The 23,193-nt window shown below is 40.1% G+C and overlaps 1 protein-coding gene across 7 annotated transcripts in view; it reads left to right on the top strand.

Annotated features, from left to right (window-relative positions):
* smoc1 (SPARC related modular calcium binding 1) overlaps positions 1 to 23,193 on the top strand; it is a 128,637-nt gene that overhangs the window by 46,049 nt on the left and 59,395 nt on the right. For all 7 annotated transcript variants that reach the window (XM_058987211.1, XM_058987212.1, XM_058987214.1 and 4 more), the window contains one exon: positions 155 to 267. In XM_058987211.1, the coding sequence (XP_058843194.1) occupies positions 155 to 267 (113 nt within the window). The remainder of the gene's footprint in view (positions 1 to 154; positions 268 to 23,193) is intronic.

A 23,193-nucleotide genomic window follows, 5' to 3' on the forward strand; every position in this document is an offset into this window, starting at 1 on the left:
ACTAAAGTTTCTTTAGGTTCATTCACATGTCAGCGCTTTACTCATTTTGCTGTGGTTTTACCAGGTACACCATATTCAAGGGAAGTGTGGCAGCTCATATGTGATGGGAGCAGATGGTGCATAATGAGTCAGTGTAGGTTTGCTTGTGTCTCAGACTCAGGGGTGACGAAATGCCAGGGTGAGAGGTCCCAAGCTCAGGATCTAGCCAAGAAGCCGCAGGAGTCTGTCTTCATCCCTGAGTGCAACGAGGACGGGTCCTTCACACAGGTGAGTGCTTCTGCTTTTCATCATTTTAAACTCCTGTATAACCAGATCACTGAACACTTAACCTGCTTTATAACCCGATCACTGAACACTTAACCTGCTTTATTACCAGATCGCTGAACACTTAACCTGCTTTATTACCAGATCACTGAACACTTAACCTGCTTTATAACCCGATCACTGAACACTTACAGTGCCTTGCGAAAGTATTCGTCCCCCTTGAACTTTGCAACCTTTTGCCACATTTCAGGCTTCAAACATAAAGATATGAAACTGTAATTTTTTGTGAAGAATCAACAAGAAGTGGGACACAATCATGAAGTGGAACGAAATTTATTGGATATTTCAAACTTTTTTAACAAATAAAAAACTGAAAAATTGGGCGTGCAAAATTATTCAGCCCCTTTACTTTCAGTGCAGCAAACTCTCTCCAGAAGTTCAGTGAGGATCTCTGAATGATCCAATGTTGACCTAAATGACTAATGATGATAAATAGAATCCACCTGTGTGTAATCAAGTCTCCGTATAAATGCACCTGCACTGTGATAGTCTCAGAGGTCCGTTTAAAGCGCAGAGAGCATCATGAAGAACAAGGAACACACCAGGCAGGTCAGAGATACTGTTGTGGAGAAGTTTAAAGCCGGATTTGGATACAAAAAGATTTCCCAAGCTTTAAACATCCCAAGGAGCACTGTGCAAGCGATAATATTGAAATGGAAGGAGTATCAGACCACTGCAAATCTGCCAAGACCTGGCCGTCCCTCTAAACTTTCAGCTCATACAAGGAGAAGACTGATCAGAGATGCAGCCAAGAGGCCCATGATCACTCTGGATGAACTGCAGAGATCTACAGCTGAGGTGGGAGACTCTGTCCATAGGACAACAATCAGTCGTATACTGCACAAATCTGGCCTTTATGGAAGAGTGGCAAGAAGAAAGCCATTTCTTAAAGATATCCATAAAAAGTGTCGTTTACAGTTTGCCACAAGCCACCTGGGAGACACACCAAACATGTGGAAGAAGGTGCTCTGGTCAGATAAAACCAAAATCGAACTTTTTGGCAACAATGCAAAACGTTATGTTTGGCGTAAAAGCAACACAGCTCATCACCCTGAACACACCATCCCCACTGTCAAACATGGTGGTGGCAGCATCATGGTTTGGGCCTGCTTTTCTTCAGCAGGGACAGGGAAGATGGTTAAAATTGATGGGAAGATGGATGGAGCCAAATACAGGACCATTCTGGAAGAAAACCTGATGGAGTCTGCAAAAGACCTGAGACTGGGACGGAGATTTGTCTTCCAACAAGACAATGATCCAAAACATAAAGCAAAATCTACAATGGAATGGTTCACAAATAAACATATCCAGGTGTCAGAATGGCCAAGTCAAAGTCCAGACCTGAATCCAATCGAGAATCTGTGTAAAGAACTGAAAACTGCTGTTCACAAATACTCTCCATCCAACCTCACTGAGCTCGAGCTGTTTTGCAAGGAGGAATGGGCAAAAATTTCAGTCTCTCGATGTGCAAAACTGATAGAGACATACCCCAAGCGACTTACAGCTGTAATCGCAGCAAAAGGTGGCGCTACAAAGTATTAACTTAAGGGGGCTGAATAATTTTGCACGCCCAATTTTTCAGTTTTTTATTTGTTAAAAAAGTTTGAAATATCCAATAAATTTCGTTCCACTTCATGATTGTGTCCCACTTGTTGTTGATTCTTCACAAAAAATTACAGTTTCATATCTTTATGTTTGAAGCCTGAAATGTGGCAAAAGGTCGCAAAGTTCAAGGGGGCCGAATACTTTCGCAAGGCACTGTATATATATATATATATATATATATATATATATATATATATATATATATATATATATAGAGATGACACAACGCATACTTGCATATATGTTTGTGCAGTTTCTGGGAAAATCACGAGTCATTTCAACTTAATGCACTGTAGAGTGTTTTGAGCATGAGTGTTTTGAAAGTACGTAGTGTGTTGTTTTGAACGTACAGTAGAAACACTCCCCAGAGTGTTTTGAGCGTACTACACGTGTTTCACGATATACCGTGTGTGGCAGGGCAGATCCCTACCTGGAAAAAATGTGTTGGTGGTTGGCAGGGGGGATAGGGTTAATTTCTGTCCAATGTGTGTGTGGCTGTGTTTGCACAGCCACAGGTGGAATTAGTTTATTTTGATTACCAGTTTAATGGCTTTATAATTTAATTAGTGTCACCTGCCTGGGATTAGCAGGCAGGTATTTAAACAGGGACAATGTTTGTTCAGGGAGAGACCTGTGTGGTTTATATGAAGAAGGTAGTGTGTAAACTTTTTTGTTTGTGCTGTTTTTCAATCGGTAAACGGCTTAGCCGTCCGATGCTAGTAGAACCCTTTAGAAAAGTTTAGTTTAGAACTCAGTCTGCTGTTTACTTTAATTTTTGTTTCTTTGTGTTCCGTTTTTCCCATCTCTCTCGCTCCCCTTCCTGAACACCCATCCTCGAACACAGAAACAGGCATGCTTATATATACGTGACTATCTCTGAATTAACAACCAATTCATCCATTCGGAGATGACCACATTCTGCACGCGTTTAGAGGGATGATGCTTTAAACCCATCCACGCTGCCAAACAATAACAAAACATAATCACTCGTATTTTTATATAAACACAAATTACATTTTAAATTGTAACACACCAACATCCCCCGTTTAAATAACCACCAGACAATACATTTCTTTTAACTTATTTTAAACAAACAATACATCGTATTAGCATGGCTTTGCCCTGCCCCCTCTTTACACGCAGGGCTCTGTTCCACCCTGCCACACACGCACATTATTATCTTTCATAAAGTTGGAAACCATTGCTAATAGAGCTTCCCTGTAGATGACTGAGGTTTGTACCACCCCATGTAGATAAGCGCGAGGCACACACTGCAAATCGTATTGTTTGGACAGTGGAGTACACATACCTACAGCACTACAGAACAACGTGGATACAATTTCAAGGTATTACGTTCATTTTATAGACCAAAAGTAAAATTAAACAACTCTTAAAAAAATGACTGTGATGATTTTATAAGATAACAGACAGTGACCTTACAGGATATTGGCCCAGATATTCGAAAGGTTTGCGCACCGCACAGAGGGTTATCCGCGTCACAAATGGCCATATGCACCTCCTTACCTTGCATTCACATCAATTTCAATATTATCAAAGATACTGCTTATACATAGGCTAGCCTACTAATTACTGTATTGGTAAATTTTGTCGGCTTTTTGAATGTAAAATGTATGAAAGTTGCTCCGTTCTTATTGCACTGCACGTTCAGCCCGTTTTATTTAAGTTGAATTAATTGCCCCCCAGGTTTGTCAAGCAAGCAATTACAGTGTGTGTGTGTGTGTGTGTATATATATATATATATAATATATATACTGTATATACCGTATTACTTCGAATTAGCCCTCGAATTAGCACCGCTCTCAATAAGGTAAAGGTATTTTTTTCTACCCCTGCTCAAAAAATAAAGAAAGAAACGTGCATCTTTGACTATGTACATGTGACGCCCCTAAGAGACTCAGCCTCAATCCAGCATGTAATATAAACTAATGTACACATACCTTAGTAAGCACATTTTATTTTATAGTACAGTCCCGAAAGACAACCCAAGATGAACTACTTACAGCACAGCAGTCCTTCACGTCTTTTTATTTATTTATTTATTTTTCCAGCAGAATTCAGTGCCAACACAGCAGGGGATAAAACAAGGGCTGTCTGTTTACCTCATCCTCAGCTTGGATGGTGAAAACTTAAACTCAGAGGAACTTAGAGCTTTGCCGGTCACTCTAACTACTATCCGAAAGCTGGCTGAAGATCTCTTCTTGTAGGGGGTTTAGATGTTTTATTTTTTATTCAAACAAATATATATATATATATATATATATATACATATATATATATATATACATATATATATATATATATATATACATATATATATATATATACATATATATATATATATATACATATATATATATATATATATATATATATATATTCAGACCCCTCACCAATTCTCTCATATTACTGAATTACAAATGGTACATTGAAATTTCGTTCTGTTTGATATTTTATTTCAAAACACTGAAACTCAAAATCAATTATTGTAAAGTGACATTGGTTTTATGTTGGGAAATATTTTTAAGAAAAATAAAAAACTGAAATATCTTACTTGCATAAGTATTCAACCCCTGTGCTGTGGAAGCTCCCAGTTTACACCGATGAAAGAAATTGCCCTAACGAGGACACAATTACCTTACCATTGGCCTCCACCTGTGAACCATTAAAGTTGCTGTCACATTTTCTGGATAAAAACCCCACTGTTGAAGCATCATTGGTCAGGCTGTGAATATGAAGGAAAATGAAGACTAAAGAGCATTCTACAGAAGTTAGAGATAAAGTAATACAAATGCATAGATTGGGGAAAGGGTACAAAATAATATCCAAGTGTTTGGACATCCCAGTGAGCACAGTTGGATCAATAATCAGGAAGTGGAAGCTGCATCACACCACCCAGGCACTGCCAAGAAAAGGCCGTCCCTCAAAACTCAGCGCTCAAACAAGAAGGAGACTTGTGAGAGAAGCCACAGAGAGCCAACAATCACTTTGAAGGAGCTACAGAGTTCAGTGGCTGGGAGTGGAGAAATGGTGCACCAGTCAACCGTATCAAGAGCTCTGCATAACACTGGCCTGTATGGGAGGGTGGCAAGAAAGAAGCCGTTACTCAAAAAGTACCATCTGAAAGCACGTCTGGAGTTTGCCAGAAAGCATGAGAGTGACCCAGCTGCGATGTGGGAAAAGGTTTTGTGGTCAGATGAGAGCAAATCTGCCAAGAAGAATGGGCCAAAATCACTCTGACACTGTGTGCAAAGCTGGTACATAGTTACCCCAAAAGACTTAAAGCTGTTATTGCAACGAAAGGTGGCTCTACCAAATATTATTGTGTGGGGGTTGAATACTTATGCAAGCAAGATATTTAAATTTTTTATGTTTCTTAAAAATATTTCCCAACATAAAACTAATGTCACCTTAATTGATTTTGAGTTTCAGTGTTTTAAAATAAAATATCAATGTAAGTTTCAATGTACCATTTGTAATTCAGTAATATGAGAGAATTGGTGAGGGGTCTGAATACTTTTGCAAGGCACTGTATATATATATATATATATATATATATATATATATATATATATATATATATATATATATATATAAATCTTGCTTACTATCTATGAGAAGATTTAGTTTTGGTTTCTCTTATAGAGAAATTACAAACAAGCAGGTAAATTACAGTGAGAAAAAAAAATAACCAAGTAGGATATATTTTAGTCTTAACAGAAATCAAACCGATATTCAGAGGTAATATTTTTCGTTAAGAAAAACAACTGCATCACACTCAACTACCGTTTTCTCTCCTCCTCTTGTCCCGCCTCATAGCAACCAATACACACTCCTGATTTGCTGGTACAATACTCCCCTGACCTCCCAACTCCCACCTAATAGGCTCTCGTTAACGGTCAGTAAATGTACTCTATTCAAACCCCCAAAACACACAAGAGTACATTGCTGCAAATCGGAGGCTCTCACAGCGGCGCTTCTAAAATGCCTTAAATCATGTAATAAAATACTGCATCGTTCAAAAACAATATCCAGGGCGACTTACAGTTCTTACAAAAAACACAGTACAAAAATCAGATCAGTACATGAAGCAATAGTGGTTTGATAAGCGGGGTCACGACTAATACTGAGAAAGGAAAAAAAAGGATGGTACTGTAACAGAAAACAAGAAAGTCAAAAAATGTAAATGAATTAGAATAGGTAACATGTACTCATATTTGTGTGACACCTGTCAAAATTATGGAGAGAAGTAGATAAATCATAAACTCACTTCCCAGCAAACAGCACAGCATAGATATATCTGTTTGAATTCTATAGAATCTGTGATGGCTCTTTAAATATTTAGCTTATTAGCCATGCTAATGCCTGTGATAATAATAAACATTAGATACAAATGAATGCATGTGCGCAAATTTCGTATGCTTAAGCATACAATTATTTGAATTGCTCCGAAGGCCAAATTTCAATTAAAATGGCTAAGTTTTGCGAAGAGGGTGACAGGCTTGCAATGCACAGAATGTTTCCATTACATGCGTTTAGTGCCCTATCCTCAGCAACATTGGCAAAGGGCCGCAGTGCCCAAGGGCTCAATCCGTAACGTATCCCTGTAGTTGCATTCTCCAAGGCTCCCTTTCCTTTTCATGCCCCTCCCCCGGTAATTCTACACTCAGGTATAAGGACACAGCTGACTTTTAAAAAAAATATATTGTCATTTATTTCTCATTGATATCAGAAGCATACTTTGACACCCATGATCTGCATTCCATGCTATATAGGTGTGGCAGTAGCAGGGTGTGTGGTGAGTGGGGGGGCAATTGGAAGGGGCTTTCAGCAGGACTATGAGCAAGGGACACACATGTGCAGACTGCATCCACAGACAGCGTTCTTGGCCGGCTCCATGCTGAGATTCCCATCTTCGGGGCTTCCAAATAGAGTAGTGTTTCAGCATTGTGGGTTTCTTCACAGTCCACACTTCTGTAAATATGTTTATGTATAGTGTAAGGAGCACGGGTCAGAGCTACTCAGAGCACCGGCTGACAGGCGCGTTTCTGTAAAATAAAGAGTGGAGCTTGATGCTACAGAGATATTTTCTCTGTCTCCTTCATTTTGACACTTATCCAGTTAGCAAGTCACTACAATATATTTTCCTGTTGTCCATTGTTTAATTTCTCCATTTAGTAGCTTATTTATATATTTGTGGGGGTGGGCATGCAACTTCAGGGGTGTCAATGTTACTGATGTGTGTTGAGCTGTGATTCTGCATTCCATGTGCAGGTTACATTTGAGTGTAGACTCGTCTGAGGAATATTGGTATGTACTGTACACCTATGATAGCTGCTTGGCAGGGTATTGTTAACAGCCCATTGTCGTGTAGTATTCCAATTCTGCTCATTCCTGCTATATTGGTATTGAATGCACAAGTGGTTTTGCGAGGCACAAACACATTTGAGAACTGAACAAAAAACTGCTGTTTTCCAACTTCGCGCATCAGTTTTGTGTCATGTTGGAAAATATTGTAGCATTTTTGTTTGCATAGATTCAGTGCATCACAAAACTACAGAATTTAAACATTTTATTGGCACTTCCACACCATCTTAACAAATACTCTTTTATTGAGATTTTACATTTTTTACATTTACACCCATTATTTTTTCATTCATTTTACATTTCTTTTAAAGATGACATTCATGCATACAGACATACATTTTGTTTTAAAAGCATTTGAAATGCATTTAAAAACACCAAGACAATTGTGCTTTCTACAAGGTTAAAACAGACACTGATTAAAATCAACATGATAAAACCTGTGCTGCTTTAAAAGTGACTGGGCAAAAAAGAACCGTTTATAAAAAAACAGTGCTTGTGAGGGCCGGGGAGTGCTCTCTTTAAAAAGTTCAAAGGTGAACATAAAACAGAACAATAAACTATAAAACTAAAGGGACAGTGTGTAAAACAGTGTGTTAAAATTCTAAAATTTTAAAACACTTAAAATGTAACTTTTAATAGTATACTTTAAAAATATTTTAAAGATACATAAAAACAAAACAAAATCTATAAAGAGTCTATAAAACTGAAACAAAAAGACTACATAAAACCTGGGCCATGGAAGGCATACTGCAATTATTGCAGGACCACTTTAACAAGAGGAAATTAAGGTGTACCTGTGTCACAAAGACGGCCGGAGTGGGTGGCGTCAGACCAGAAACAGGAAATAAATAAACAAAACGAGAGGTAGAGTTTGGTGGAGCTGAGCGAATGCTTTCGCTCAGCATTTAATAAATAAACAGAACAGAAAATAAACGGTTTGAACACAAAACAGGACACGGCATTTACGCCAAAATAAAGAGACAAACAAAACAGACACTAACAAACAGGGACGAACAAACACGGTGAGAAACTCTTCTTCTTCTTCTTCTTCTTCTTCTTCTTCTTCTTCTTCTTCTTATTCTTGTTATTATTATTTTTACCTCCTCTCTCTCCCGTTCTTTCGCCCTGAACACCCAACCCCGAGTGAAAGAAAGGTGCATCTATATATACTGTTGTGCTGGGATTCAATTACTAATTAATTATTCACTTGAATCCCAGCACGTGAATTAATTCTGTGCAACCCTGTGCTCACATATTACATTTAACCAGCACGTGAAGTGATTTGTGCCCTCCTCGTGCCTAAATACAAATCTACATTTTTAAATACACATGAAACACAGACCCGTTTATATCCCGTGTACCAATGACTATACACCAACATTAACACACGCAACATACAACACATAACACACAAAATACACACAGGGGCGGGCACTTCGTCACAACCTGTCAGCTATTTCAGCTTATCATATTAAAATACACTCCCCAGGTCTCCCTCCAGAGCTCACTTCCTGGCGACAGAGTTTTTGAAGGGAGCTTGGAGGATGTGTCCTCATAAGAAGGACCTTGTCCCTCGCTGGCGGTTGAATGTGGTTCTTAATGCGCTTACTAAACCACCATGCAAGCATTTTCCATTGCTAAAGTCTGTCTATTTTTCATGGAGACCAGGACTAAGGTCACGCTCTGTATTAACCCTGCTTTCCTACCTAAAAGCATCTCTGCTTTTCATGTCAACCAGTCAGGGGAATGGGAGGCTTTTCAGCCAACCTCCAATCTGTCAAGGAGAGGACGTGCCACACGCTCTGCACAATTAGGGCAGTAGCGTACAATGTTGACCGGACTCGGTGTTGGCGTCAAACCGAGGAACTCTATGGGTCTGCTATGGGTCTAAGTTCCACGGAGAAGCTCTGTCCAAACAGCAGCGGTCGAAGTGGATTGCGGACACTGACCGGATTGCCTTGATCTAGCCAACCTGCCCCCACCAGCGAAGGTCAATGCTCATTCCACAAGAGGCCTGCACTGTGACAGCTTGGGTTAGACTATGCCAATCGGTAATGGAATAACATTTCATACTTGAAAGCTAACGTTAGGTTATATATCATAACCTGGTTCCCTGAAATAGAAATCTCATCCATTACCTTTCGAGGTCGCTGCGTTCATTCCAACACAGCAGGCTTGAATAGAAATTGGTGCTGGTCCCTTTTGCTCGCGGCACTTTGTCCCCTCGGAGTCGGGGACTCAGTGACCGATGCAGAGGGGGCTCTCTGAGCTGCTTTGACATGCGTGCTCAGGTAAATCAGGCTACACAGAGGTATATACCAATCAGGAATGGATAACATTTCAGGGAACCAGGGTTAGGATATATAACTAGGCTTGCTACTATTCGATTTATATTTTTTTGCCAAATCAGCTATTAATATCAATGTTTATTTTACTGTTTTTTAATTTTTCAATTCAAGCAGAGAATGGATGAAATTGACCTTTATGCTTTAAAAAAAAAAAAAAAAAACCAAACCATGGTTACCAACATTCTAATTGAAATAACCTTTGGTCACAGCTGAGCTATACATTTAAAAATGGTCTCAAATAAACCGTAGTAAACGCAGCATATAAAGGTGTGAGACCTTTATAGCATAAATTTACGAGTAAAAATAATATGCACAGAACAAAAGATTAGATAGTTGAACAGAACTAGCTTGCACTTATTGTTCATAAGAACATAAGAAAGTTTACAAACGAGAGGAGGCCATTCAGCCCATCTTGCTCGTTTGGTTGTTAGTAGCTTATTGATCCCAGAATTTCATCAAGCAGCTTCTTGAAGGATCCCAGGGTGTCAGCTTCAACAACATTACTGGGGAGTTGGTTCCATACCCTCACAATTCTCTGTGTAAAAAAGTGCCTCCTATTTTCTGTTCTAAATGCCCCTTTATCTAATCTCCATTTGTGACCCCTGGTCCTTGTTTATTTTTTCAGGTCAAAAAAGTCCCCTGGGTCGACATTGTCTATACCTTTTAGGATTTTGAATGTTTGAATCAGATCGCCGCGTAGTCTTCTTTGTTCAAGACTGAATAGATTCAATTATTTTAGCCTGTCTGCATACGACATGCCTTTTAAACCCGGGATAATTCTGGTTGCTCTTCTTTGCACTCTTTCTAGAGCAGCAATATCCTTTTTGTAACGAGGTGACCAGAACTGAACACAATATTCTAGGTGAGGTCTTACTAATGCATTGTAAAGTTTTAACATTACTTCCCTTGATTTAAATTCAACACTTCTCACAATATATCCGAGCATCTTGTTGGCCTTTTTTATAGCTTCCTTGTCTAGATGAAGACATTTCTGAGTCAACATAAACTCCTAGGTCTTTTCATAGATCCCTTCTTCAATTTCAGTATCTCCCATATGATATTTATAATGCACATTTTTATTGCCTGCATGCAATACTTTACACTTTTCTCTATTAAATGTTATTTGCCATGTGTCTGCCCAGTTCTGAATGCTGTCTAGATCATTTTGAATGACCTTTGCTACTACAACAGTGTTTGCCACTCCTCCTATTTTTGTGTCGTCTGCAAATTTAACAAGTTTGCTTACTATACCAGAATCTAAATCATTAATGTAGATTAGGAATAGCAGAGGACCTAATATTGATCCCTGTGGTACACCACTGGTTACCTCGCTCCATTTTGAGGTTTCTCCTCTAATCTGTACTTTCTTTTTTTATACATGTTAACCACTCCCTAATCCATGTGCATGCATTTCCTTGAATCCCTACTGCGTTCAGTTTGAGAATTAATCTTTTATGCGGGACTTTGTCAAAAGCTTTCTGGAAATCTAAATAAACCATGGCGTATGCTTTGCAATTATCCATTGTCGATGTTGCAGCCTGAAAAAAATCAAGCAGGTTAGTTAGACACGATCTCCCTTTCCTAAAACCACGCTGACTGTCTCCCAGGATATTGTTACCATATAGGTAATTTTCCATTTTAGATCTTATTAGTTTCCATGTTTACTTATAATAGAAGTCAGGCTTATTGGTCTGTAGTTACCTGGTTTGGTTTTGTCTCCCTTTTTGTGGATCGGTATTATGTTTGCAATTTTCCAGTCTGTCGGTACAACCCCTGTGTCAAGAGACATGTTTCATGTTTTTGGTTAGTGGTTTGTAAATAACTTCTTTCATTTCTTTGAGTACTATTGGGAGGATCTCATCCAGCCTAGGGGATTTGTTTATTTTAAGAGCTCCTAGTCCCTTTAACACTTCTGTCTCTGTTATGCTAAAGTTATTTAAAACTGGATAGGAACAGGTCGACATGTGGGGCATGTTGTCCGTATCCTCCTTTGTAAAAACCTGTGAAAAGTAATCATTTAATTTATTTGCTATTTTTTTTTCTTCGTCTATGATTTTGCCATTTGTGTCTCTTAGACAATGAACCTCCTCTTTGAATGTTCTCTTGCTGTTATAATATTGGAAAAAACATTCTGGAATTGGTTTTAGCCCCCTTAGCAATATTGATTTCTATCTCTCTCTTGGCCTTTCTAACTTCCTTTTTGACTTGTGTTTGCAGTTCCAAGTACTCTTTCTGTGTACTTTGTTTTTGGTCCCTTTTAAATGCTCTGTAAAGTGCCTTTTTTCACTTAATATTTTTTTTAATTGATCTATTGAACCATTTTGGCCATTTTGTTTTAGATTTAGATTTGTTTACTTTTGGGATGTAATTGTTTTGCGCCTCTAGTACTACATTTTTAAAAAACAGCCATCCTTTTTCTGTGGATGTTTTCTCTATTTTACTCCAATCTACTTCTGTTAGTCTCTGTTTCATACCTTCATAGTTTGCTTTTCTAAAATTGTAAACCTTAGCTTTAGTCATTACTTTTTGGGTTTTAAAAAATACTTCAAATGAGACCATGTTGTGGTCTGAGTTTGCCAATGGCTCTCTGACCTCTGTTTTAGTTATTCTGTCTTCGTTATTTGAAAAGACTAAATCAAGGCATGCCTCCCCTCTAGTCGGTGCCTTGACAAATTGACAAATTTGTCATTTCCACCATTTCAATTTCGCCCATCGTGCTCCCCACCGGGTTCTCCCGTTTTATACGGGGGAAGTTGAAATCCCCCATTAGTATGGCTTCTCCTTTTCTACACGCATTTCGAATGTCATTGTATAACAGATTATTTTACTCGGCGTCTGAATTTGGCGGTCTATAGCATGCTCCTGTTATTATGCCCTTTGAATTTTTGTCCATTATTCGGACCCATATTAATTCGGTGTTGTTTTCTTTGTCCAGATTTAACACCTGGGCTTCAAAACTATTTCTTATGTATAGCGCTACCCCTCCGCCTCTTCTGTCCTGCCTGTCTTTCCTATACAGTGTGTACCCACTAATATTATATTCGTCTCCATCACTCTCTGAGTCTGCGCTCCAGCTCTCCTGCTTCAGCACAGCTGGACTCAGGGTCACTGGAAGGCAAAGCAGACGGGCGCACTTCGTCCTGCCGTGGAGACTTCAGCCGTCGCCCAGGGTATTGTGCACAATATTCATTAAGTGTTTTCCTCTTGCGCCCCATTTTCAAATCAAACTAGTAACTGTCACCGTATACCTAAAGCAAAAGCTTACGTACACCTTAACCCGCTAATTTCAAAATAGGCGCTTTGAATGACAGGCGCTGTAGTTGGCAAATGAGAGCATTCTAGCACTGCTTCAGTCAACGAGATCTGTCAGAACAGGGTGAAACTACAGTACTAACAGACCACTGAGATGACTGACAGCGACCCCCAGGCATTCAGAGCGGAACGGAGACAGGAGAGACAGCAAGTATAAAAACTACACAAACTAGAGAGGATTTCTAAATGATTATTTTTGGTAAGAAAATAAAAAAATAGTGAGTGGTTTTACCAACATTTATTGTATATAAATTTATTTCAGTTGAACATTTTGGGAATTCAACATTTAGAGCTTTACCGATTAATATAGAAAAGTAGCAGGCCTATATGTAACTGTAGCACAGTGGGGATGGGATTGGAATCATCCCCGCAGTAAAATGTGTGGTTTCGTTTTAAGGCACATTTGTTTAATTGGTTTTGTTAATTATTTTATTGTTTTTGTTAATTGTTTTATTAGTAATTATCCCCTGTACCTGGTAGCCATTGTTAAATTAGTACCAGGTGCAGGGTATTTAAGAGAAACAGTTTGTTTTCTCCCGACTGCCAGGACGCACAGTACCACTTTCTGCCTCCTTCTTCTTAGCAGTCCTGAGCAAACTAACTGTTTCTCTTAAATACCCTGCACCTGGTACTAATTTAACAATGGCTACCAGGTGCAGGGGATAATTACTAATAAAACAATTAACAAAAACAATAAAATAATAAAATAATTAACAAAACCAATTAAACAAATGTGCCTTAAAACAAAACCACACATTTTACTGCGGGGATGATTCCAATCCCATCCCCACTGTGCTACAATAACCTAATGTTGCTTGTGTTGCCTTGCCCCTTCCGCTGCTTGTAAGGGGGGAGGGATGCGGAGTTGGGGCTGAAAACCCTAACATCGCATTTCCCTACTTTTGTCATTTTAATATCTACCCTGGAAAACTTGGTTGTATTTCTGAAAGGATAATCTGCTCACTAATCAACACATCATACCCAAGCGTCATAAAAACTCAGTGTGGCTTGCATTCATGTTGCTTCTTTTTTGTTTGGCCACTCAGTCACGCGCGGCGAGGCCAAACAGGGAGATGGCCGTCTTTAGAGCCTGGAGGAAGTCTACCCTCAGCCATGGATTCCCTAAGGTTTCCTCCTACCAGCGAGTAGGGGTTTTTTCCTTACCTGAGTGCTGAGCGGTTTGTATTTAGTTTCTGCAGGGTGCGTGGTAGGCTGGAGAGGCCGGGCTCCCCCTCAGTCCATTTCATGCGCGGACGATGGGCCTGTGTTTCAGCTGCTTACTTTTCATTCATCCTTTTCCTATTTTGGGGGTAGGTGGCATTGCTCCACTACAGTTGTTGCATTAACCATTCATCACTTTCATGGCTTGGCGGCTTGGTCTTTTGGGGGGAGGTTGGCCCTACGAGCCACTTCCTATCCACAGCACTGGACTACATGATGCCATCGTGTTTTCGCTAGTCGGCCAAATGACCAAATCTAAAGTAGAAGCATGATTACGCTTAGGACCTTTGACATGCAGGATATAATCTGAGGAATTCAGTAGCCTCAAAAACTCCAAGGAGTTAGAAACATAATCAATGTCAACATGAAGGTTAAAAACAGCCAATAAAATAATCCTATCATATTTGACTGTCACTATAGATAGCAGATCCTTAAGTTCAGTCAGAAATAGCGGGTTTGACATAGGTGGTTGATAAATAATTACAATATGAACAGGTAATAGACTGTTTAACCCTTTGCGGTCCTATGTCGGACCAGGTCTGACATTACAATGTTTCCTTTCCAGTCCGACATCATCAAAAAGAAGTCAAGTACAGATCCCTAGTCGTTTTTTCTCCAGAACAAGCAGAGAAAAGCTTTCAATGGCCAAGTGAGGCTGATAGAAACCGAGAGCAATACGCATAGTCCCTTCACCACAGACATAACATGGACATAACAAACAAGATAGCTGCTTACTCATCCAGCGCTCAAAGAATATCGCGGTCATTTGCCAAGCTTTTTGTGATGTTCAATGATATCAGCTAGTCTGCTTGCCCCTGACCTATTTAGGTGCAGTTCATCTTTCCTATAATATCTATTTATTTTCCAAAAGCAATCCCAGTTGTTTATAAGCCCTTGAAACTTGAATTTGTTACTTAACAAAAGACGGCACAATAATCAATTTCTTCTTCAAAATGCCACAGAATACAGAATACCCCCACAACCAATGACCAGAATACCTCCACAACCAATGAACAGAATACCCCCACAACCAATGAACAGAATACACCCGCAACCAATGAACCGAATACCCCCACAACCAATGAACAGAATACACCCGCAACCAATGAACAGAATACACCCGCAACCAATGAACAGAATACACCCGCAACCAATGAACCGAATACCCCCACAACCAATGAACAGAATACACCCGCAACCAATGAACCGAATACCCCCACAACCAATGAACAGAATACCCCCGCAACCAATGACCAGAATACACCCGCAACCAATGAACCGAATACCCCCACAACCAATGAACAGAATACACCCGCAACGAATGAACAGAATACACCCGCAACGAATGAACAGAATACACCCGCAACCAATGAACAGAATACCCCCACAACCAATGAACAGAATACCCCCACAACCAATGAACAGAATACCCCCGCAACCAATGACCAGAATACCCCCGCAACCAATGACCAGAATACCCCCGCAACCAATGACCAGAATACCCCCACAACCAATGAACAGAATACACCCACAACCAATGAACAGAATACACCCACAACCAATGAACAGAATACCCCCACAACCAATGAACCGAATACCCCCACAACCAATGAACCGAATACCCCCACAACCAATGAACCGAATACCCCCACAACCAATGAACCGAATACCCCCACAACCAATGACCAGAATACCCCCACAACCAATGAACAGAATAACCCCACAACCAATGAACAGAATACACCCACAACCAATGAACAGAATACACCCGCAACCAATGAACAGAATACACCCACAACCAATGAACAGAATACACCCACAACCAATGAACCGAATACCCCCACAACCAATGCACAGAATACACCCACAACCAATCCAGATTAAATAAGATAAACAACAATTAAAAAAGGTCAATTTTTAAATACATTGTGTAATACCAATATAATAGCTTAAACCATCAATGTTATTTAGGATTCAACCTAAAGCATCAGAATAATATTCTACTCACAGTTCGTTGTTGAATTTAATGTAATGCAAGACAGAAATATTTACGTTTATCAGACTGCACCTTCAAGTTTCGTTTTGGGCTATTGTGTTTGCTAGAGAGAGACAGGTGAACTGACAATAAAGTGAACAAACCGGATGTGACAAAAAGAGACTGTGGCTGGTGATTGGAAGCAGGTGCAGAGGTGATGCAGTGCAGAAATAATCAAACACCAGGAAACTGTAATCCGTTTGGAAAGGGGTCTTTTATTTATAGCTCCCGGTCTGGCGACCAAACAATAAGCCTCCAGCAATACAGATCAATGTGTAAAGCACGGAAGAAACAATAATAAATGGACTGCAGTCCAAATAATAAAGACACTTTATCCGCCCCACAATAATACAATACATGGTCACCAGTCCGGGTGCATGCAGTAGTGCTCGTGGTGAGTGATAACAATTAAACAGTGACTGTGGTGTTGTTGTTCCGAGCAGTGCTGGCCCAAGGCGACAGCTCCAGAGACGTGTTAGCCGTCTAGTAATTTACAAAAACAAAATACAATTACTAACAGCGACAAAACAAACAAAACACTCACAGGCTCTTTTTAGTTTTTAAAGGGGTTTCTCCTGGTCCTTGTATTTTGAACAAAGCGAAGGAAAAGATTTGCGATTCTCCGTCCCCTTTATGCTATTACACATGACCCCTTGGTAAACGAGTGCAGCTGTCTCTACTATCTGCAGCTGCTACATCGTTTCCCTTCCGGGTCAATACGTTCTTGCAGCGGAGTCTCGCCGCCTTCCAGACTGACCGACTTCTAGGCCCGGGGAAAGAACTGTCAGGCCAGTCCGTCCAAATACTTCTCCTTTCGCTGCTTAGCTCCCTTACAGGTCGGGAGGGAGATTTACAACCAAAACTCATCGTATTTCTGTCACAGAGACACACAGGAAAAGCGAGAGAAAGAGAAATAGCAGTAAGATATACTGCTTGCCTATACTTTTGTTTTGTGTAAACTACGCTGTGTTCCGATTGAGAAAATAAATAAAACCTCCATTATTGGAACCCATGCATCGCCCTGAATCAATACAAATACAACTTTACAGTAGCATTAAGTCTGTTCTGCTGCAACACATCACGACTCTCCTATTGTTGTCTTCAGACATTTAAAAAAAAAAAAAAACACTGCTCTTTTGTTAAAACAATATTGCAGGGTAAATGACTGTCTTGGTGTTCTTGTGTCATTAGTAAGTGCGCGTGTTTTGATGAATTGTTTTATTGTTAATTAACACCTGCACCTGACCACACGTGTCCGGAATGGCCGGATGTCCATCCGCTCGACCTTGTGCCCCAGTCGCAGCACTGCCAGGCACAGTTCCTTGCCTGGTCCCACTCCCCCTTGAAGACATGACGTCATGGCACAGTAGGAAGACGTCACTGCGCAAGAGGCAGAAGTCACCGGCCTTCCCCCTACTCACTGCTATGTCCATCAATCAGATTCCATCAATCAGACCAATACAGCAGCTGATTGGCTTTCTGAGTCTCTGACTTTGTGAAGCAAGAAATATTAAACAAATAGAAACTTTACCTGCTGCCACAAGGTTAAATGAAAGAGTGCAGGTGAGTGCAAAGTTATCTATAATAATGGTGTTGCACTATTTTGATAGATATTGTTTACCGTATAAACATTTCAAGCAATACGATTGAGTGTTGTTACGAGGCTCTCTGGATAGAATCGCCATCACAATTACACAATTAAATACATTCACACTCACTTTACATGTCAAATACACTGCAGTTTAGAGAGGTGAGTTAAAAAAAAACCTGACCTGTCTTAAAGTGTCCTGAGATTCTGGAGCCTGTTGACAACCCGATCTGAGAGCTATGAGGAAAAAATTACAGTGATGAGTGACCTGAATCTCCCAGCGAAATAAAACCCACGTTGATTTAAATGCACCATGTGTGTGACACATATCAAATAGGCTACGAAATAGTTTAAAAATGATTTTATAAAACACAGCACTTCCCAAATGGTTCAACGTGTATTGGCACATTACAGTAACGTAACATTTTATTTACTAAAGCATATTGTTCAACAACGTCTTGCACATCTGACAGTTGTAAAGATTTTTTCTTTTTTTCTCTCAGTATGATCTCTGGAACACATTTCAGACAAAGCACAAAAGTCTACAACAGTTTGCCATAACTATATATTACAGGTTTACTGCATAACTTTACTCCATGAAAAGTGTGATGTGACTGTGCTGTTGCATACGGGGGTATGTTTGCATTCTGCAGCTGCATGACATGTTTAGTGCGTGCACCACCAGTAATAGAGAGTTGAGAGCTGCGACTGCGTGCACCACCAGTAATAGAGAGTTGAGAGCTGCGACAGAGTTCATCTTGTTATTAAATACAAAAGTTACGGTCAATACCGGATTCATGTCTTTTATTTAAAGAAGAACCGCACACATTGGAGGGATGTCTTAAAATGGATGTGCGTCTGGGCGGATATAGGATTCAGATTCGGTTCACCGAATCTTAACTGAATTCGGGGGATCCCTAATTTTAAAGTAGTTCAACATGGTACTGAACAATATTGTGATCCACTTACTGTATGTAGAACAACTCACAGTCTGGTAAATTTGCATATAAAACAATTCACATGGTGTTGAGGGATATTGTACTCCAAATACGTAGTAGTTTGATGAAGAATTACATTCTGTTAAATGCAAATTAAATCATTTAGGATCTTCATTTTTTCAACAGAAAATCACACTTTGGTTATGACACAAAACGCGACAAATACAAGCACTAAATAGATATATTTACTTACTTATTGCAGCCTGGTAGACTGTTGTGGCTCTTGGAGTAACACAGGACTCCTGAAGCCTTACAATGCGCGAAAGCGAGACATTCGCTCATTAGCCAAAGGCACTTGGTTATTCTTGAGATTTACTGGTAAATGTCCGAAGTCAAGCATCAGCATGTTTATTTTGGACATTTATCGTTTTGCTTGGTAAATGTTAACATATACCAGTAAATCTTAAGATTTGCGAATATTCAGACTTTTACCGTAACATAAATATATTTGGTTAGTCACAAAGCAGTGGCATTTTTTTGTGTTTTTTTTTTTTTTTTTTTTGCTCTAAACTGATGTAGCATAGAGTGCGATTTTGTGAGATGGTGCTAGCTGAGTTAATTGCATGTGGTTATTTTTGACATTGCATTTGACAGAGTGAAGCAGGGTGGTTCATGTCAAGAGCTGTCTCATGGAGTGTGTTTACTGTTAATCACTCCCGTCTCCCTGCATTCCTCACCCACTTACTTGTTCCTGGCGTTAAGAGTAGCAAACATTAAAATAACAGTTTGAAAACTGATTAATTATTTACAACCTGACTAAATAAATAAATAAAATAAGAAATTACGGGCAACATGACTACAGTGCAACAAATATGCAAGTATCATACCATTAGGGAGTTTGTTCACTGCACGCATGGAGGTCACAGAAAGGACGGCTATGATTGAGAACCTTCTTGAAGAGTAAAGGCACAAAGTTTCTAACCACAAAATTAATGTAAACAGGACTGCTTCTTTCTGAGATCAGATAAAGTCTTCAATAGAACAAAGTCATATTTAGAAAAGACTGTTAGAAACTACAAAAGCCCAAAAGGAGCGCAAGGCTCTCAAACTCTGAAAACCCAAGAGTGCTGTTCTTTGACTCAAGAAAAGCACCAGCAAGCCCCAGCTGCAAATGCTATACAGGGAGAAGTGGTGACAGCCTGAGAGGCCAGGACAGTGGTGAGAGAAACAGAGAGACATATACCTGAGAGGCCAGGACCATGGGGAGAGAAGCAGAGAGACCACACCAGGGAGAGACATGTACCTGAGAAGCCAAGACTGTGGGGAGAGAAGCAGAGAGATCACGCCATGGAGAGACATGTACCTGAGAAGCCAGGACTGTGGGGAGAGAAGCAGAGAGATCACGCCATGGAGAGACATGTACCTGAGAAGCTAGGACCATGGGGAGAGAAGCAGAGAGATCACGCCATGGAGAGACATGTACCTGAGAAGCCAGGACTGTGGGGAGAGAAGCAGAGAGATCACGCCATGGAGAGACATGTACCTGAGAAGCCAGGACTGTGGGGAGAGAAGCAGAGAGATCACGCCATGGAGAGACATGTACCTGAGAAGCCAGGACCATGGGGAGAGAAGCAGAGAGACCACACCAAGGAGAGACATGTACCTGAGAAGCCAAGACTGTGGGGAGAGAAGCAGAGAGATCACGCCATGGAGAGACATGTACCTGAGAAGCCAGGACCATGGGGAGAGAAGCAGAGAGACCACACCAGGGAGAGACATGTACCTGAGAAGCCAGGACTGTGGGGAGAGAAGCAGAGAGATCACGCCATGGAGAGACATGTACCTGAGAAGCCAGGACTGTGGGGAGAGAAGCAGAGAGACCACACCAGGGAGAGACATGTACCTGAGAAGCCAGGACTGTGGGGAGAGAAGCAGAGAGACCACACCAAGGAGAGACATGTACCTGAGAAGCCAAGACTGTGGGGAGAGAAGCAGAGAGACCACACCAGGGAGAGACATGTACCTGAGAAGCCAGGACTGTGGGGAGAGAAGCAGAGAGACCACGCCAGGGAGAGACATATACCTGTATTCAAAGGGACTGTCCAGACAAACCAGTCCAAGTCTATTGGTTAGCAAAGGATCCAAAAGACTGTCAGACCACATTTGTGGTGAAAAATGAAAGAGGACAACACACAAGGACTGTGCTGATCTCGTTGGGGATTGAAGACCCATCGTGGAGAGGACTTCATAGTACAATTCAACGAGCCAAACTCCGCAGTCGAATGGCGAATGAGTCAGTCTTGCCCGGGACTTTTAATGAACCTTGATAAGTAACTAACAGTTAGATTACCTCATGTTATTTTACATGCAGAGTTTTTAAGTAAACTTGCTATTTGTAGACAAGAGTATTTAGATGAATTAGATTGCAAGATTGATACTATTGATTATCTTTTGATACCTAGTACATGCTTAAGACTTATTTCTGACTTTTAAGATTTCTGTACCTTTCTATTTCTGGATGTAATAAACTGCTGCTATTAATTGAACTTTCCTTGTGTCTAGTGTGGGTGTTCATAGCAAGTCCTCGATCTCTCCGAACTTAAATAAGGCTTCAGATTGGAACTACTCCATTGTTCCTGCATTCCCTTCTTGGGGTGGGTTTGTATGTCTTTCCTTCCTCCCTCGGAGCAGCTGCACAGTTCTGCTGGCTGTCTGCGGCCCTGTTTCTATGGCTACATGGAGAGAGTCTCACATGATTGTATTTGGACACTTGCGCACATTTTAATTTTTTTGAGAAATGAAACATCAAGAAAAAATGTGACTGTCTCAAACACAAATTATGTAAGGGTCCAATTCAATTAACTTCAACTGGGAAAAATAGTTTTCATGCATTTTCCTAAATGGTTCTCTCAGATAAAAATGTTTTTTTTTTTTGGCTGACATATCAGATTCACCAAACATTTAATGCAGTACTCGGTAAACATAACTTAAAACAGGTGTGAAAGATTTCACTTATTTTAAAGTTCGTAGCCCCTTTAAATCAGACCCAGACACAAGAATTTCAAGTTTTTAATAGCACTTCTGTGCTGTTTTATTAATTACAGAAATGAAAGAAATGAAAACAAAAACAAAAACCTAACTCACACATGGAGTACTTACTAAACTTTTAAAATTTCAGTCCCGGCTAAGCCATTTGACGATTATAACAAAACACAAAAGGATCACACAGTACCTCTTTCTAAAACCACACAGGTTTCTTCAATGTGACAGCCTCGCTTCACACAGACTGGAGACTGTCCAGAAAAAAACAAACAAACAGCAGGCAGGTGGCATTCATTTATTATTAGAGCCAGGTGTACCCCATCCTGGCTCCCTCCCGTGGCATTCTGGGGAATGTAGTCTTTTGGCCCCTCCTTGACTACATCTTTTCCCCTTCCTCCCCCTGGTCTGTTACACAGGTAACTCATGGGCTATTTTCAGAGCATTTACTCCAGTCTTAAAGCATAAAAAAACGCCTCCTGGGTTTACCAAAGTAATATAATTCAAGGTCTCTTAAGCACTGAAGTTTGTCTTTTAATGAATGACTGGAGTAAAACAATTTTAATATACACCCTGCACATGCTAATTAACCAGTATGTGAGGCACCTCCAATAAACAGCCACCTGTTTTTTGTCACTTTGTTAGATTCTGCATGAAAAATACATATGTAATTGAACAATTATATTAAGAACACACGCAGGAGTTACATTTGATTGCCGATAGGTATGTCTTCCATCCATCATTCACTTTCCTTTTGTTTACATACCCACCTGTACCTATTGTAATAAGTGGCAAAAGCTGACAATGAACTGTTTTTTACAAGAAGAACCCAAGCTTTACTCCAAAAGGTGAGTATTTAAAAAGAAAAGAACCCTAGTCATGCTGGATAAAAGCTGTACTTCTGAATATGCAGTTTTTTTCTTTCCATTTATTTGTTAATCAGGATTTACTTTAAAAGAGAAGTGTTGGTTGTTTTTTTACAAAAAAAATGTTCATGTCCTAACCGTAAACCTTATCTTGATAACGCGCTGTATCAGTAAGGCTGTGGTGTATCAGTAAGGCTGTGGTATAGGCTGTGGTGTATCAGTAATGCTGTGGTGTATCAGTAAGGCTGTGGTGTATCAGTAATGCTGTGGTGTATCTGTAAGGCTGTGGTATAGGCTGTGGTGTATCAGTAAGGCTGTGGTGTATTTGTAAGGCTGTGGTGTATCAGTAATGCTGTGGTGTATCTGTAAGGCTGTGGTGTATCTGTAAGGCTGTGGTGTATCAGTAAGGCTGTGGTGTATCTGTAAGGCTGTGGTGTATCAGTAAGGCTGTGGTATAGGCTGTGGTGTATCTGTAAGGCTGTGGTGTATCTGTAAGGCTGTGGTGTATCAGTAAGGCTGTGGTATAGGCTGT

Source organism: Acipenser ruthenus, chromosome 15 (assembly GCF_902713425.1).
Source record: "Acipenser ruthenus chromosome 15, fAciRut3.2 maternal haplotype, whole genome shotgun sequence".
NCBI classification, from domain to species: Eukaryota; Metazoa; Chordata; class Actinopteri; order Acipenseriformes; family Acipenseridae; genus Acipenser; species Acipenser ruthenus.